The following is a 14,049-nucleotide window of genomic DNA, read 5'->3' as shown; positions in this document are numbered from 1 at the left end:
GTTCCTAGCTGCATGTTTGCATGTGGTTTCAAGTGTTTTATAAATAGACTTGAATTATGATTATTGATGATATTTCATCCTGGACCAGACTCATACTGGGTTCCATAATGACTTTACTGTAGGGATTCATATGACTCTTTTGGATTTTACTTGTGGTTTTGTATTGTTTTGCAAAAGACTCATAGCTCTCCACCAACGAATTCTAGCTCTGTCAATACCCACATTTGAAGTTCAGGTGTTTAAGACACCTTCTGCTTCTTCTGAATGTGAGACAGCAGCCTATTTATTACAGTGCATACAGGAGAGGAACCACGAATAGGCATTTGGTTAATGTGGACTAAATTGTAACATTTACTGTAGTTTGGCAAGTGTGGCTTTTTGGTAAAATGTGAAAGTGATGAAAAAATATATCTTTGAATCCAAATCAGAATATCTTATAGTACTTTAAAAAATGGATGTTCCTATATTTAATAAGCCATGATCTGTTACTATAGCAACTATTGTAGCAGCAACTGCAGCCCAGAAAGGGCAACCTCATCAAGGATTAGCATTTTCCAACAATTCAGCATCTTCCACACTTTTGGCAATTTATTTGATGACAGTGTTGCATTTCAAATCCAACTTGGAAGAGATGGAAGTTGGAAGGGAGGTTAATTCTAGGCAGAGGTCAAGCACTGCATTAAGTATGAAATAGTAATTCTTACAAGCAGGAAAATCGAGATATGAATTTCGTTTGCAGTTATCTTGGATATTACAATTTCAAGACATCCTGGGTATGCCCACAGAGCTCTTAGAAGAGCAGCTTTACAAAAACTAAGAGTCTGCCATGCTCTCTGGAGGGACCTTTAACTTTTGTTTGCGGCCCCATCCTAAAAATACCATTTGGACATGCCCCTGTGTACCCGAGTTTCAGAGCGGGGAACTTTTAGGGATCAGTGCCTATCTTCAATATCACCATCATCTTTTAAATTGTTTACAGGTTGTTTGTGTTGTGAGTTTGGCACTATGGCAACATTAATGTCATAACTGGGCCATGGATGGGTGGTATTTCCTATCACGACTGTAAGCAAGTCAGGACCAAGACACAAACATTCAAAAGGAGCTCCAAGAATATTGTGTGCATTTGTCAAAGAAATATTTGTTTAGTAGTTTATCTGAGCTATCAGACTGCAAATATGTTCAGAAAAGTAGATTTGCTGGGTTAAATCAACACTGGATTGAGTAGGAACCAGAAGATCAAACAGGAGCTGGAAATAAAGGCTGAAATAACAAACCAGACAAAATAAGGAAATGTGGATTTATATCACATTGGCATATAAATGTGGTTCATAAAACCTCATAAGGTAAATCTTTATTGGAATACTGATTTGATTAAATATCCTTATCCAGGAGCAAGATAAAGAAATACAGGAGACACACCAGGGTTCATCTGAGATTAAATTCTGGGAATTCAAAAGGAACACAGAGATTTACCTAAGGAACCTGCCATCATAGGAAATGAATTAAAGCATCCTCACAGCATACACAAAAGGCTCAACAATCTGTCCACAGCAGGGACTTCTTTGACCTTTGTAGGTTGTGACTTCTTTCAGGCGTCCTAACCCATCATAAAGCAGCCTCACCACAGCTTTGTGTTCTGTGCTGACCTGCTCATGCAGACCCTCTTCTCCTGAACTGCTGCTCCCTTGCAATCTCAGCTTACTGACCATGACTGTCTTTAGGCTGGCAAGCAGCGTGGGAGATGCTAATGCTCTTTAAGATTGGTTTCTCAGATGGATGCTGGATTGCTCCCAGGCTTTCTCCTGCAGAAATGCTTGCAGGGTGAAGCCCCTGTGCCCTGTTGGGAAATATTAGCCAGCAATATTAATGTTTGCTTTGTGGCTCATGCTGAGAATACCAGATTAAAGCAAACACAAAATTCTTCTTAAAAGGGAAGTGCATGACAGTGTTCCTCTGTAGTTTTAGTGAAGTGTGAAGTTTAAAAAGATTTCCAACTTGTCAGCAACATCTCTGGTGGAGAAGAACTACAAAGCAACTGAGACTTACTTTCTCAAATGTAATTTGCAATTCAGAAGTAGTACATAGACTTCAAGTTCCAGTCTGAGGGCCCTTCAAGATGATGCAACTTTTTGAGTTTTCTGACTTTGATCATAACAAGCAGTGTTTCGTAACACATTCAGGTAACAGCTTTTCCTCTAGCTTTGGCTGAGGTACTCTCTGCTTTCTTCACCAACAACATCTCCTGGCTTCTGTGTTTAGAGATAGGGTTCAAGGAGAAGATGAACTGCTGGAAGTGAAAAAGAATTGAGTGAGGGCCTACTTGAGAACATTTAGCCTGTACAGGTCCATGGGGCCAGATGCATCTTCCATTGCATTCTTGTATCCAAGTTAGGTTAAAGTCTGGACAACTAGATGTGGATTTAAAAACTAGTTTCATGATGGCTCAGATGATAATGATGAGGCTCATACTCTATCTGGAAGTGGATGACAAGTGGAGTGTTGTAGTGATTCCTGCTGGCACCTGCCCTGTATAATATCTTCATCAGTGACATGGAAGGGGCAACAGGCTGCACTGTCATCAAGTGTGCAGGTGACACTAAACTGAGAGGAGCAGTTGATAAATTCCAAGACAGAGTCACTGCAACAGAAGCTCAAGGAACAGGCTGACGAGCATATTATGAAGTAGAAAAGGGACAAAGCAAATTCCTGCAACTGGGAAGGACTTCTTCCTCAAGAAAGAAGAACCTATGTTCTTCCCTCTCAACAACACAACAGTGTCGTGTTGTTGACAACAATGCAAAATGTAGCCTGACTATCTGGGGAGCATCTCTGCAGAAAAGGACCTGGGAACTTGGTAGATAGTGAGCTGTACATGAGCCAGAGTGTGCCCTGGCAGCAAAGGAAGTCATCAGTGTCCTGCATTAACACAGGCAGTATGAACAGGAGCATAGCCAGCAGGTTGACACAAGCACTTATCCCCCTTTACTTGGCTCTCATTAGATCACACTGAGTATACCCTGCCTGATTTTGGTTCCCCCAGTAAAAGAAAAACAATAATCTGGAGTGAGATCAACAGAGAGACACTAAGAAGGTCAGAGCTTGGAGCATGTGCTCTATATGAAGATGCTGAGGGAACTGGGCTTGTCTACCTTGGAGAAGGGAAGGTATGGGAGGGTTAATATGACAAACCAGCAGCTTTCCAGTTCCTCCAAGAAGGTCACCGAGAGCACACAGCCAGGCTGGGCATGACAGTAGGGCAAGAAATATCTGACATAAAGTGAAACAAGAGCAGTTCTGACTTGGTATAAGGAAAAACTTTTCCACCACAAAGATAATCAGGCAGCAGACCAGACCCCCTAAAGAGGTTGTACAATCTCAATCCTTAGATGTTTTCAAATCTCAGGTGGATAAAGCCTTGAGCAACCTGGTTTGATCTCATAGCTGACCCAGCTTTGAGAAAGAAGCTGGACTAGAGATCTCAGGTTTATGCCAGCCTGAATTATTCTAGCATGATTCTGTAACAAGGATCAGCTACAAACCTGTTCAGGTTTGTTCTCAAGGCTTTTCCTAGAGCATTATTAGCCTAGAATACACATCCTCTTGTCCCCAGACATCTTCACTCATCTAATTGTCCAGAGTGTTTGCCAGTGTATGCACCACGCTCCCTTGGAGCCTGCTGACAGGCAGAACCAGTTAGCCTTTCTTTAAAGAGCAGAGTCAAGTAACACCTTTGACATATTTTAAAGTCCAAGGCTTAAAATTCCTAGTAATTTGTGCTCAACATCTTGTTCTTCTGTTGCTGAAATCATGGCATATTTTCTAGCTGTTAGAACAACAATACATATGTTTTATTTGCGTATCACTTGTGTTGGCAAATTTACAGTGGTAATGCTGCTTATCTGAAGCTGACTGCAGATTTTTTTGGCTTTCATTAAGCAAATCTAGTGGTAAAGAGACTCTTTAATGTAAGAAAATGAATTTAGGTTTGTCTCTGCTTTCTCTTCCATCATGATTTTAAATTGAATAATGCCAGTGAACTCAGTGGATATACAGGGCCAAAAAAAGGATTACAAAACTGAAAGGGAAATCTTATTCTCAATGATTTCATTCCAGCACTTGCCTGGATCAAGTGCTTGGGTTTGAAGAAGCTGTTTTAACTTGCCTATGCCTCCATTTTTCTGTAAATAGCAGTTATCTAGAGAATAAATTATTTGATGGAAGTTTGTGTGAACATTATCGATACTATACTTTTGCTCTTGAAGCATGTGCCAAATGACTCAGCCTAGGAAGGAGCAAGATTATGTCAAACTATGGTTAGCTCAAGAATGGCCATGTACACATTAAGAAGGAAAAATCTAGTGAAAATAAACTGTGGCTATTGCGTGACCAAATACATGCTGAGAATTGACAGCCTGTGGTGGAACTGCAGCGTTCATACGTGTTAAGGCAAACCCAGATCCTAGGAACAATGGTTTAAAGGGCTCATTATTTCTCTCAGTCCAGTGTGTTTGGATTCTTTTCAGATCATCATGTTAAACTCTGTCTCTGATCTGCATGGTTATATTGACAAAAGTCAGCTGACCCGGGAGCTGGGAGGAACTCTGGAGTACGGCCACAGCCAGTGGATCCACCACCGAACTGTGAGTGCTGGTGTTGTTCTTCACTTGTCTGCACCAGAACTGTCCAGATGACCAATGCAAAGCAACCATTAAGTAGTAACTCTTCAGGGGCATTTCAGCCTACTGATTCTGCCAGGGACTCATGGAAGGAGGAAATCCATGACTCAAATAGAGAGAGGCAAATTCCCAAAAGTTTGCAATAGAAGCAGTAATCTGTATCTCACTTTGTTCCTGGCCTAGGGCCGAACACTGTCATGGTATTCTTACTCAGCAAGGCCCCTTGGCACATTCTCTTGGCTTTTGAATAATTGATGGGATTCATAGGCCTTCTGCTCATGGTTGAAGTTGAACATAGGCTTTACCACTTTACTGAATCAAAAGTCAAAATTCCTACTTTAATGATTAATTATGTCCCTGATTTTAAGAGAATAGAAACACTAGATTTTATTTTACCTCGTTTTCATTTCTGTGCTATGTAAGCATGCACTCCAGCTGGGTCATATTTTGGGTAACTGAAGAAGTTGTAAGTAGGAAGGCAGAAAGACTTTTTATTCTATTGAGGAAACTTGTACAGATTTGATTGTTCCCTTTTGAGGCTGGTTAATGCATTTCACTGTTTACTTCAAAACAATGTAACCAATTCATTATGGTGCCCAGGAAAGGTGACAGTTCACAAAAACAGATTCCAAACTCTGGCACATTAGCAGCTAAAGTATTGTCTCATCCTTCCTGAGCAAAAATGGGCTAAGATGGGTCGTGATCCTGGAAAATTAATTTTATGGAGACTCTATGCAGTGTTTGCACCTGTCTTTGTGGGTCTACTTGCAAGATTGGTATGTTAGAGCTCACATCTAATGTGAGCCCCAATATTTTGCAGAGTTTTGATCAGCCCTAGGTTCCAGTCTGTTGTTGCTGATGGACAGGTTACATCTAACACTCATAAAAAGAGCTTTTCTGAGGTAACTTAAGGTCAAGTCACTTTTGTCACTTTCTTGATACAATTTTTTGTGCTTTTCTGTCCTTATGAAATTGAATTTTACTCTCCTTGAAAACCACCAAATATTTCAGGGTTCTAAATGTGGAAACACAGAATTTGAATTCCCTCTAGCACTGATTTTCTATATTTATAGCTGTGTTGACTACAGTGAGGTTAGGATTGAGATAGGTGAGCAGGCTTACATGTTAAAAGTGTCAAAAATATGAAACTGTCCTTGCAGGAGCAGGGAGTTTGAAGAAATGAATCATCTGTATGAGCTTTCACACAGCTAAAGGCTTGAAAACATGAGGGAGGAGAGTAAAGAGAGACACAAGAAAGGCTGTATCATTTATTAATGAGGAGTTTACATAAAGTAATAATATATAGTTTGTTAAAATATGCAAATAAAAGTGAGCCAAGATTTGAGGGCAGTGGGGCTATATAATCCGCAGAGGTTTGAGTTAAATTTGTTTGAAAAACTCTTACCACACTTGGAAAAAAACCCAACAAGCCACAGATATAACTTAGGTACATGAAACAATTTATTAGACATGTGCACAGGAGAGGGTGGGGGCAAGCATGCTGTTTAGTGAAGCTCGGATAAGCTCCTGGTGAGTGGTGCAGTCAACCAAGGAATATCTGTATAAGAGGTTGTCATTAGGGAAGTGTCAGCCTCCATGGCACCTTGAAACAACCTGACTTTGAGTCTTGCTGAGGTATGGTCTTCATGTCCTTTGCTGCTTCTCTCAGTGTTCTCCTATCTCGTCCTGCCAGTGCTTTTTTTCTGAAACAGCTTTAAATCGTGGCTTAGTGGCAGTGACTCAGCGATCTCCCTGCATCGTTCACTGTTTCTGCTTTCTTATCTGGGTTGGCAGGAGCCTGTGAGCTTTTTTGCCCACAGAATACATTTTTGGGCTTTCAGGAAATTGGCTGTGGATGGCTGTGTCTGTGTGGCAGTCAGAAGTGTGATATTTCAGCCAACTCTAATCCTGTAGTTTCAGTGCTGAGAACAGCAGGCTACAGCTGCTGGGCACCAACCCAGAGCATATGTGGATCTGTACTGCTTGTGTTGAAAGCAGGCATGAATTCATTGGGAAAAAGGGAAGGATGCTATGGACTGTGCAGGCATTGCTTCATCTGGGGCATGTTTCAGACCACATATTTGGACTGTACCTTTTGAATTATGATCTACTTCCTGTTTGTTTTTCACTGAGCACACAGCAAAATTTTACTGTCATGGTTGCAGACAAGGAATTCCCATCATTGGCAAAGAAGGAAATGCAATGTGCAACAACTATGTAGCATTTGCCTGGATGTAAGAGCATCCCTAGTGCTGCTGACTGACTCAAACCATTGAGTGGGTTAGATCACAAAGTGCAAAGAGTAAAGAGCTACACAGAACAATATGGTCCCCCTCAAAATTTGGGCATAATCATGAAAAACATCCCATGCAATTACTTGCTACTAGATATAAAGGTTTTACTCACATCTCACAGGTCTGAACAATATATTCTCAGAAGGCAGCAGTGGTTTTAAGGCTTCCTCTTTTACCCTTTCTTCAGTAAAACCACAGATTTCTGACAAGTTTTGTGTTAGTACACCCAAGTGATAAAGCAATACTCCAGTGAATCTATGCATTTTAACTGTGTTTGCTGTAACTTGTTCTTGTATTTGTGTACTAACATGAACAGATGGGAGGGAGTGACTAGAATGCATCTAGTACAGATAGGCAGGATGGAGATGCATGTTTTCAGAAGTCAGGGGGAAGACAGATTTCTGCTGAGTGAACAATGGCTGTATAAATATAAACACAAAAAGACTTTGCCCTATATACTTTAGCAGTGTCCTCAACTTAAAGCCTTCATTAAAATTTTAAACACAGCAGAATTTCCCAGCAAGCTTGGGCAGAGGATCTGAAGTTCCAGGCCTGGCTTTGAAGCTGATGTACTCTGTGGTTTCATTATGTCCTCTAAGCTCTGGGAGTTCCCAGTTGGCTCATGGAGATGACAATACTTTGTGACAGAGGATTCAATTTGTGACTTTAAGCATATCCACCCCAAAAAAGGCAACATGACCTGCTTTACAGGCATGTAAATACTTGCAGCACAGTATGCCTGAAGGACTGAGTGTTGTCAAAGGGCTGTTGTTAAAGTTTGTGACTTTATGCTCCTGCTTTTCCAGGCTATTGAAAACTTTGCAATGACAGTAAAAACAACAGCACAGATGCTACAGACCTTTGGAACAGACTTAGCAGAGACTGAACTTCCCAACGATGTGCAGTGCACAGAGGAGCTCCTCTCCGCACACACCGACCACCACAGCAAGCTGAAGGTGATTGTTGTCTTCTCATGATGGCTCCAGCACAATAGTACATGATTTGTGACTTAACAAAATTTTCTGCCATCACTCGAGAGTCCATTGTCTGGAAGCCACTGAGGAGGACAGAAACCTGGGCTCAGGAGGTCAATTTGATTCAGCTGTGGAAAAGGACATTTTACACCTTCAAGAGTGATAGACCAGGGAAATGTCACTTCTAATGTATGAGGGGGTGTGATGGAATCACATCTGGAATAGCATGGGCTCCTGATGAAGAGTTCATCAGAAAGGATGAACTGGAGCAGATAGAGACAACTGTGAGGATAATAAGGAATAGATAGAATGATCTAGGTAATCATGGTTGTTTTATTTAAAAACAAACAAACAAACAAACAAACTTTGGGGCAAGTTTAGCTTTGCAGAATAAGAATCAGAAGAAAACATTACTGCTGTCAACAAATACCTTAGGTTAATCATAAGCAAAAAAATACTACTTAAGCTATATTAGCACAACAATATGTTTTATGGAAGAATGTGCAGTGATGTGGGGATTCATTGGCTGATATAATAATGTTTCAGCCTCATTGCCCTTTTCATTACTGATCTTTCATGCTGGGAAGACTCTTCTTCTATGGATGACTCCTTATACCTGTTGTACTGTGGCTCAGCATGTCACAATGTTGTTTGAAGGAAATTCCATTAAGAAGTGAAACATGTCAGCACAGGCTCTCAGCTCACTGAACAATCTGCAGCACACATTCAATTTGTGGTAGAATAATTTATTCTGCAATAAATTTCTGCCTGGTCAGAAATGCAGTCTGCTCAGAAATTGTACTATTTCTTTTCTCAAAAATAGATCTACTATTCAAAGTGAACAGATTTAGTCTCTGCATTTTCTAGAAAAATGTATCACCTTTGGTAAGCATTTATATTTTGTTCCAAATATTTAGTACCTATGAAAGCATCCTCCCGTAGCATCACTGTGTTGTCCATGTAAGAGATGTGAGTGTTGTTAGAAGTACATACAATTTGTTTTCTGGCTTGGTTTTTTTCCCTCAGGATGAGCTGAAACTAGCAGTGAAGCAGGGGGCCACCCTGCTGACATGCATTCGGGAGCCAGTCACCCGAAGTGCCAACAGCAAACTCAGTCCAGATGAACTGGAAAATGTGGCCACAGTAGAAAGGTCAGTGAAGCTAGATTACCTTGTGCAAGTTGCTAATTTATTCCTAAGAAATGCAAGTGTAATTTAAATAATTTAAATATGTGAGTTATAAATTGCCTCCGGTTCAACCACTCAGGATTTATTGGACAGGGAACTCAGAGAAGGGAATGGCTTTGAGGAATTTACTTGATTGAACTGTCAAGGTGAGTTCAAACAAGTCCTGAATTTCGTGGTAATTTTTGGTCAGACCACTAACTACCTGGGCTGAAGATTTAACCTGAGACTTACTTTCCCTGTAACATATGTGTCCTCCAAACTTCTGTGCCTGATTCGAAGGGCACCTGCATCTCTGTGAGATGAGAGGGTGTGTGCTTGTGCATGTCTGTGGAATCACTGGGGGAGAAGCAGATGAAGTGATACCCTGCAGAGAGAGAGAGAGAGAAACAAACCCCTTTTCCTTCCTACAATGCTAGTTACTACCATAAAGCTTTTAGTCACCATGTAGAAGTTTCTGCTGTGCCATGTGATGCAGTGGAAAGAGAAATGCCATGCTAGTGTTTCAGCATGTCTGCATTCACTAGGAACAAAGCTGCTAAAAGTAAAGCTGAGCTGATATTTTTCACTGAATACTTTAAAATCCTTTTAACAGTCACACCAAAGGAATTTGCGAATTCATCTTGAATTCAACAACCAGCTTTGATTAAAACCACATTTTCCAGGGATAGATTGAAAACAGAACTTTGTTTTTGAGAGAAATAGAAGGGAACTATTGTCATTTGCCCTAATAACTTGATCATTTCAGCACTCACCAATCCCTACTTGCCCAAAGAGTGCCCTTTTATTGAAATACAGGATATTCCTGGAAAACTTTCTTTTCATTTTTTCTTCCTGTTTAAACTGTTCTACTTTGTAATTAATGGACCATTGAGAAACTGTGCAGATGACTCACTAGTCTGGTTTTAGACATTTTACTCGATGTATGACACCTTGATATTAATTTCTTTGCAAATAAATGTTTCATCATTTACACAAAGTAATGTCCATGGGAGTCATTATGAGCTTCTGATGTATTGTTTTTAATGGACTGGGAAAAATTATTCAATCCTTACCTGTTTCTGATGGGTGAAAAAAATGAACAAGTTGTAGAGTTCTGCTTTAAACATTCCATAAAATAATAATTGCATCAGTTGGGGGTGAATTATCTTTGAAGCACTGGGTGGAAGCTTGGGATTACAGTTGTCCTTGGCTGCCAGAGCATGGAACAGCTCTGAGCCCTTGTTGCAGGTCAGGAGGCAGGACTGCAACTGCCACAGTGGATCCATGTAGTTGTCACTCATCCATCATACTCCTGCCTATCCCACTGCAAATTTCATTCTCTTTTGCTCAAGGGAGAGTTGACACAGAGCCCTCTTACATGAGTGTAGGCTCCCCACCATCTCCCTGCTCTGCTTTCTACCATCAGTTAGTGTAACTTAAAAGAAATGAACTATAGGAAATAAGTACATTTTATTCATTATAATTTCTTAACAGGTTGTTGGCTCAGTTGGATGAAACGGAAAAGGCTTTTGATCAATTTTGGACCAAGCATCATCTAAAACTAGAACAGTGCCTGCAGCTTCGACACTTTGAACATGATTTTAGAGAGGTACTTCATTTGTTCATGCTGTCTCGTCTTCTCTGGTAAATAAGGTCAAATTTTACCCATACCTAAAGTATACTGGCAATCCAAGAAGAAGGTTGGGAGAGAAGCCCTTCATTATGAAATAAGAACTGAGTTTTCAAAAATTAAATTCTTGGCAGCTATCAGATATCTTACAACATTTGAATAAAGCCCAGTGAGGAAAGTGCCAGACTGTGAGGCCAAAATGTGAAACACCAACTTCTTGATAAACCATTTTACATTTACGTGTGAAGTTATCAAATATAATTTCTTCTGTGATGTTAAGTTGCCAATCCCACCAGAGTCAAGGGAATACAGTTCAGAAAGCCCAACTGTCAGCCCAGAGACTGAAGTAATACAGATTCTGGAGTAATATAGACTCTGGAGTTACAGGTTTTCAAAACTGTGTGGGCCTAAACAGTGAGAAGCAGGGCAACTCTTTGAAGAATAGTTGATTGTTGCTTTATTCCTTGGCTTTTCCATTTTGGAACAAGCTGAAAGACTAAATTTGAGATGCAGACTCTTTTCAAAGATATAGCTGAATGTCTGTTGTAATTTTATGAGTATCTTGTGGTAAAGTTTTGGGTGGGTTTATTTTGTTTTGATTTTATGCTTTTGTTGTTGCTGTTTTTTAGGTAAAACTGACATTGGATAACCTCATGGAAACACAAGCAGGTTTTGCTGACATTGGGGACAGTGTGACTCGAGTGGAGCACCTCCTAAAGGAACAGAAACATCTGGAAGAGAAAGGACAGGTTTGCACTCAATTTAGTATTCTAGCTGCTATAGACATGGTATTCCAGACACTTCTTTGTCACTGTCCTTACATCCCATTTACTCTCTTCTCATGAGTCATTATTTTAAATTGCAAAACTCAGATCCTAATTTCCAGAAGCCAGGGTTGTGGAGACCCAGTAGTTCCAGTTCATTTCTTGGACAGCAGGGGGAAAAAGCAGGGGAAAAAAACTTGTATAATGAATGTCCCCAGTATGGAGAAAGAAGAATTGGACTCCACAACTTCTCTGGGCAACATGTTCCAGTGTTTGTTCACCCTTACAGTAAAAAAGTGCTTCCTGATGTTCAGATGGAACCTCTCAAGTTTCAATGTACTCACTGACAATAAAGTTGGTCTTCAATGTAAATATAAAGTAAGACATCAGCTATATTTATATCCCAAACCTTTACCCTGAGACTACAGCAGGGATTACAGAGATGGACTGTCATTATTATAAATGTCATTCTAAGATCTAACTTTGGATTTTTCTCATTAATTTCACAGGAACCTTTGGAGAAGGCTCAGTCTCTAGCTCTTCATGGAGAACAGCTCATCCAAAACAATCATTATGCAGTTGACTCCATTAGACCAAAGTGTGTTGAACTCAGGCGGATTTGTGATGACTTTACCAATGAGACCAAGAAAAAGTATGATATTTTGGGAAAGTCTCTTGAGCTGCATAAGCAGTTAGATAAGGTGAGCAAACCTTCTCAGGTAACAGCCCTGCCAAAGTTCTACCGAAAATGAATGTTTTTATAAGCTCAGGTAATTACAATGAAGATAAAAAGTTGTGGGTTTTTTCTGTTTCATTCACTAAATATAACTAGAAACATTGGAGCAGTAGATTCTCATAAGTATGGTCTTAAAATGATGAAAAATAAGAAATAAACTAAGGAAAATTGAGCTAGACCTAAATTTGAAATGAGAACCAAATGTATTCCAGTGCTTAAAAATTAACAATTTACTGCTTGTTAGTTTTCAATTTCTCTGAGCTAGCTAGAATAGCAAAATAAATGCTTTGAGAATGTTTGTTTGCTATTCCAGCAATGTAAACCTTCTTTGGAGCATTTCTAACTGAGTTTCATAGACCTAAAAAGTTTTGGAGAGTTTTGATATGGTTTCAGTTTTTGGGTTTATTATGTGACTGAACACTCAAATGAGGTAGTACAGCTGAGAGATTCAATTTGCAGTAACACTTCTCCTCTTTGCTCAGAGTATTATTCTTTTACATGTTACTGGACCATCTAGCCCATGAGAGCTGAACTGAACAGCAAGTTCAGTTCATCAAGTCCAGTTCTACATATCCTGGTGGGATGACTTGGGCAGGAACTATGGCATGCTAGGAAGTAACATCCATCCCTTTTAGTGACATATTAGGGCAAATCTGTATTTCACAGAGTAGAAGCAACACTTAACAACATGGACTGTCAGTGATGATGAGTCCTTCTTCCCCCATTTTTCTTTAAAGGCAAGCCAATGGTGTGAAGCTGGAATCTACCTCTTAGCTTCCCAAGCTGTGGACAAGTGCCAGTCACAAGAGGGAGCTGAAACTGCACTCGTTGAAATTGAGAAGTTCCTGGTAACGGCCAAGGAACACCAGCTCTCTAACCCAAAGGAGTTCTACAATCAGTTTGACATGATCCTCACCCCTGAAATAAAGGTAAAACCTCTCAGATGTGCATGCACTCACTTAGAATTTAAAAATTACCAAATGCTTTGTACCTGAGAGTGTCCTGGGCTATATATTTGAGTCTGCTAAAATATGCCTCTTTCCCTATTCCGAAAGGGCACAGAGGTGAGCGCTTGGGGCAATGAGTTTTGCTCATATGAGTAGTCATGGAACACATGTGATTTTCTTCTGAGCAGTGTCAGAAATACTGCCTGAGTCACCATGTCTTGGTCAGTGAAACTGTGATATCTGTGGAGTGTGTGGACTGGGTTACATTAAACTGCAGCACAGTGTCATCTTCAGCTCTAGTCTGTCTGGTAACACAAGTACTTTCTTAACTTAGTCCAGCACTGACAAGTGTTTGTTGTTTGTCTTTTCTTTGTCAAGGCCAACGCCCAAAGAATTGTACAAAAACTTGAAGATGTACAAGAAATGTTTGACAAGAGGCAAGTAAGTTTGAAGAAGCTGGCAGCCAAACAGACCCGGCCAGTACAACCTGTTGCTCCACATCCTGAATCTTCCCCAAAACGAGCATCACCAAAGATTACCAGGCCAGCAGCAGTAGGTAGGCCATGAGCAGTTACTTTCAGACACACACCAATGTTTTGTCCACATGGTGATGTTTGATTTTTGTTATCAGAATGAAGACTTGCACTTGATGTGCAGTGTCAGCCCTGTAGGTCCAGCTATGAAAAATGAATGTGAAATATCTGTCACTACAAACATACAGACAAGGGTGAACCAAAAAAACCCCAACAAACCAACAACAAACCAACAAAAACCCCCAGGTTTCTCTTCCTAGGTCTAATCTACAGAGTACATTTCTATACTGTTTCCCAGTGTGTCTTATATTGCCAGTTCTTGAATACCC

General features: G+C 40.2%; 1 protein-coding gene across 15 annotated transcripts in view; it reads left to right on the top strand.

Annotated features, from left to right (window-relative positions):
• MCF2L2 (MCF.2 cell line derived transforming sequence-like 2) overlaps positions 1-14,049 on the top strand; it is a 169,057-nt gene that overhangs the window by 62,211 nt on the left and 92,797 nt on the right. For all 15 annotated transcript variants that reach the window (XM_032698498.1, XM_032698494.1, XM_032698493.1 and 12 more), the window contains 8 exons: positions 4,524-4,640; positions 7,777-7,926; positions 8,971-9,095; positions 10,605-10,719; positions 11,370-11,489; positions 12,014-12,205; positions 12,978-13,169; positions 13,566-13,743. In XM_032698498.1, the coding sequence (XP_032554389.1) occupies positions 4,524-4,640; positions 7,777-7,926; positions 8,971-9,095; positions 10,605-10,719; positions 11,370-11,489; positions 12,014-12,205; positions 12,978-13,169; positions 13,566-13,743 (1,189 nt within the window). The remainder of the gene's footprint in view (positions 1-4,523; positions 4,641-7,776; positions 7,927-8,970; positions 9,096-10,604; positions 10,720-11,369; positions 11,490-12,013; positions 12,206-12,977; positions 13,170-13,565; positions 13,744-14,049) is intronic.

Source organism: Chiroxiphia lanceolata, chromosome 10 (assembly GCF_009829145.1).
Source record: "Chiroxiphia lanceolata isolate bChiLan1 chromosome 10, bChiLan1.pri, whole genome shotgun sequence".
Taxonomy (NCBI): Eukaryota; Metazoa; Chordata; class Aves; order Passeriformes; family Pipridae; genus Chiroxiphia; species Chiroxiphia lanceolata.
This window is presented reverse-complemented; position numbering and strand designations above follow the sequence as displayed.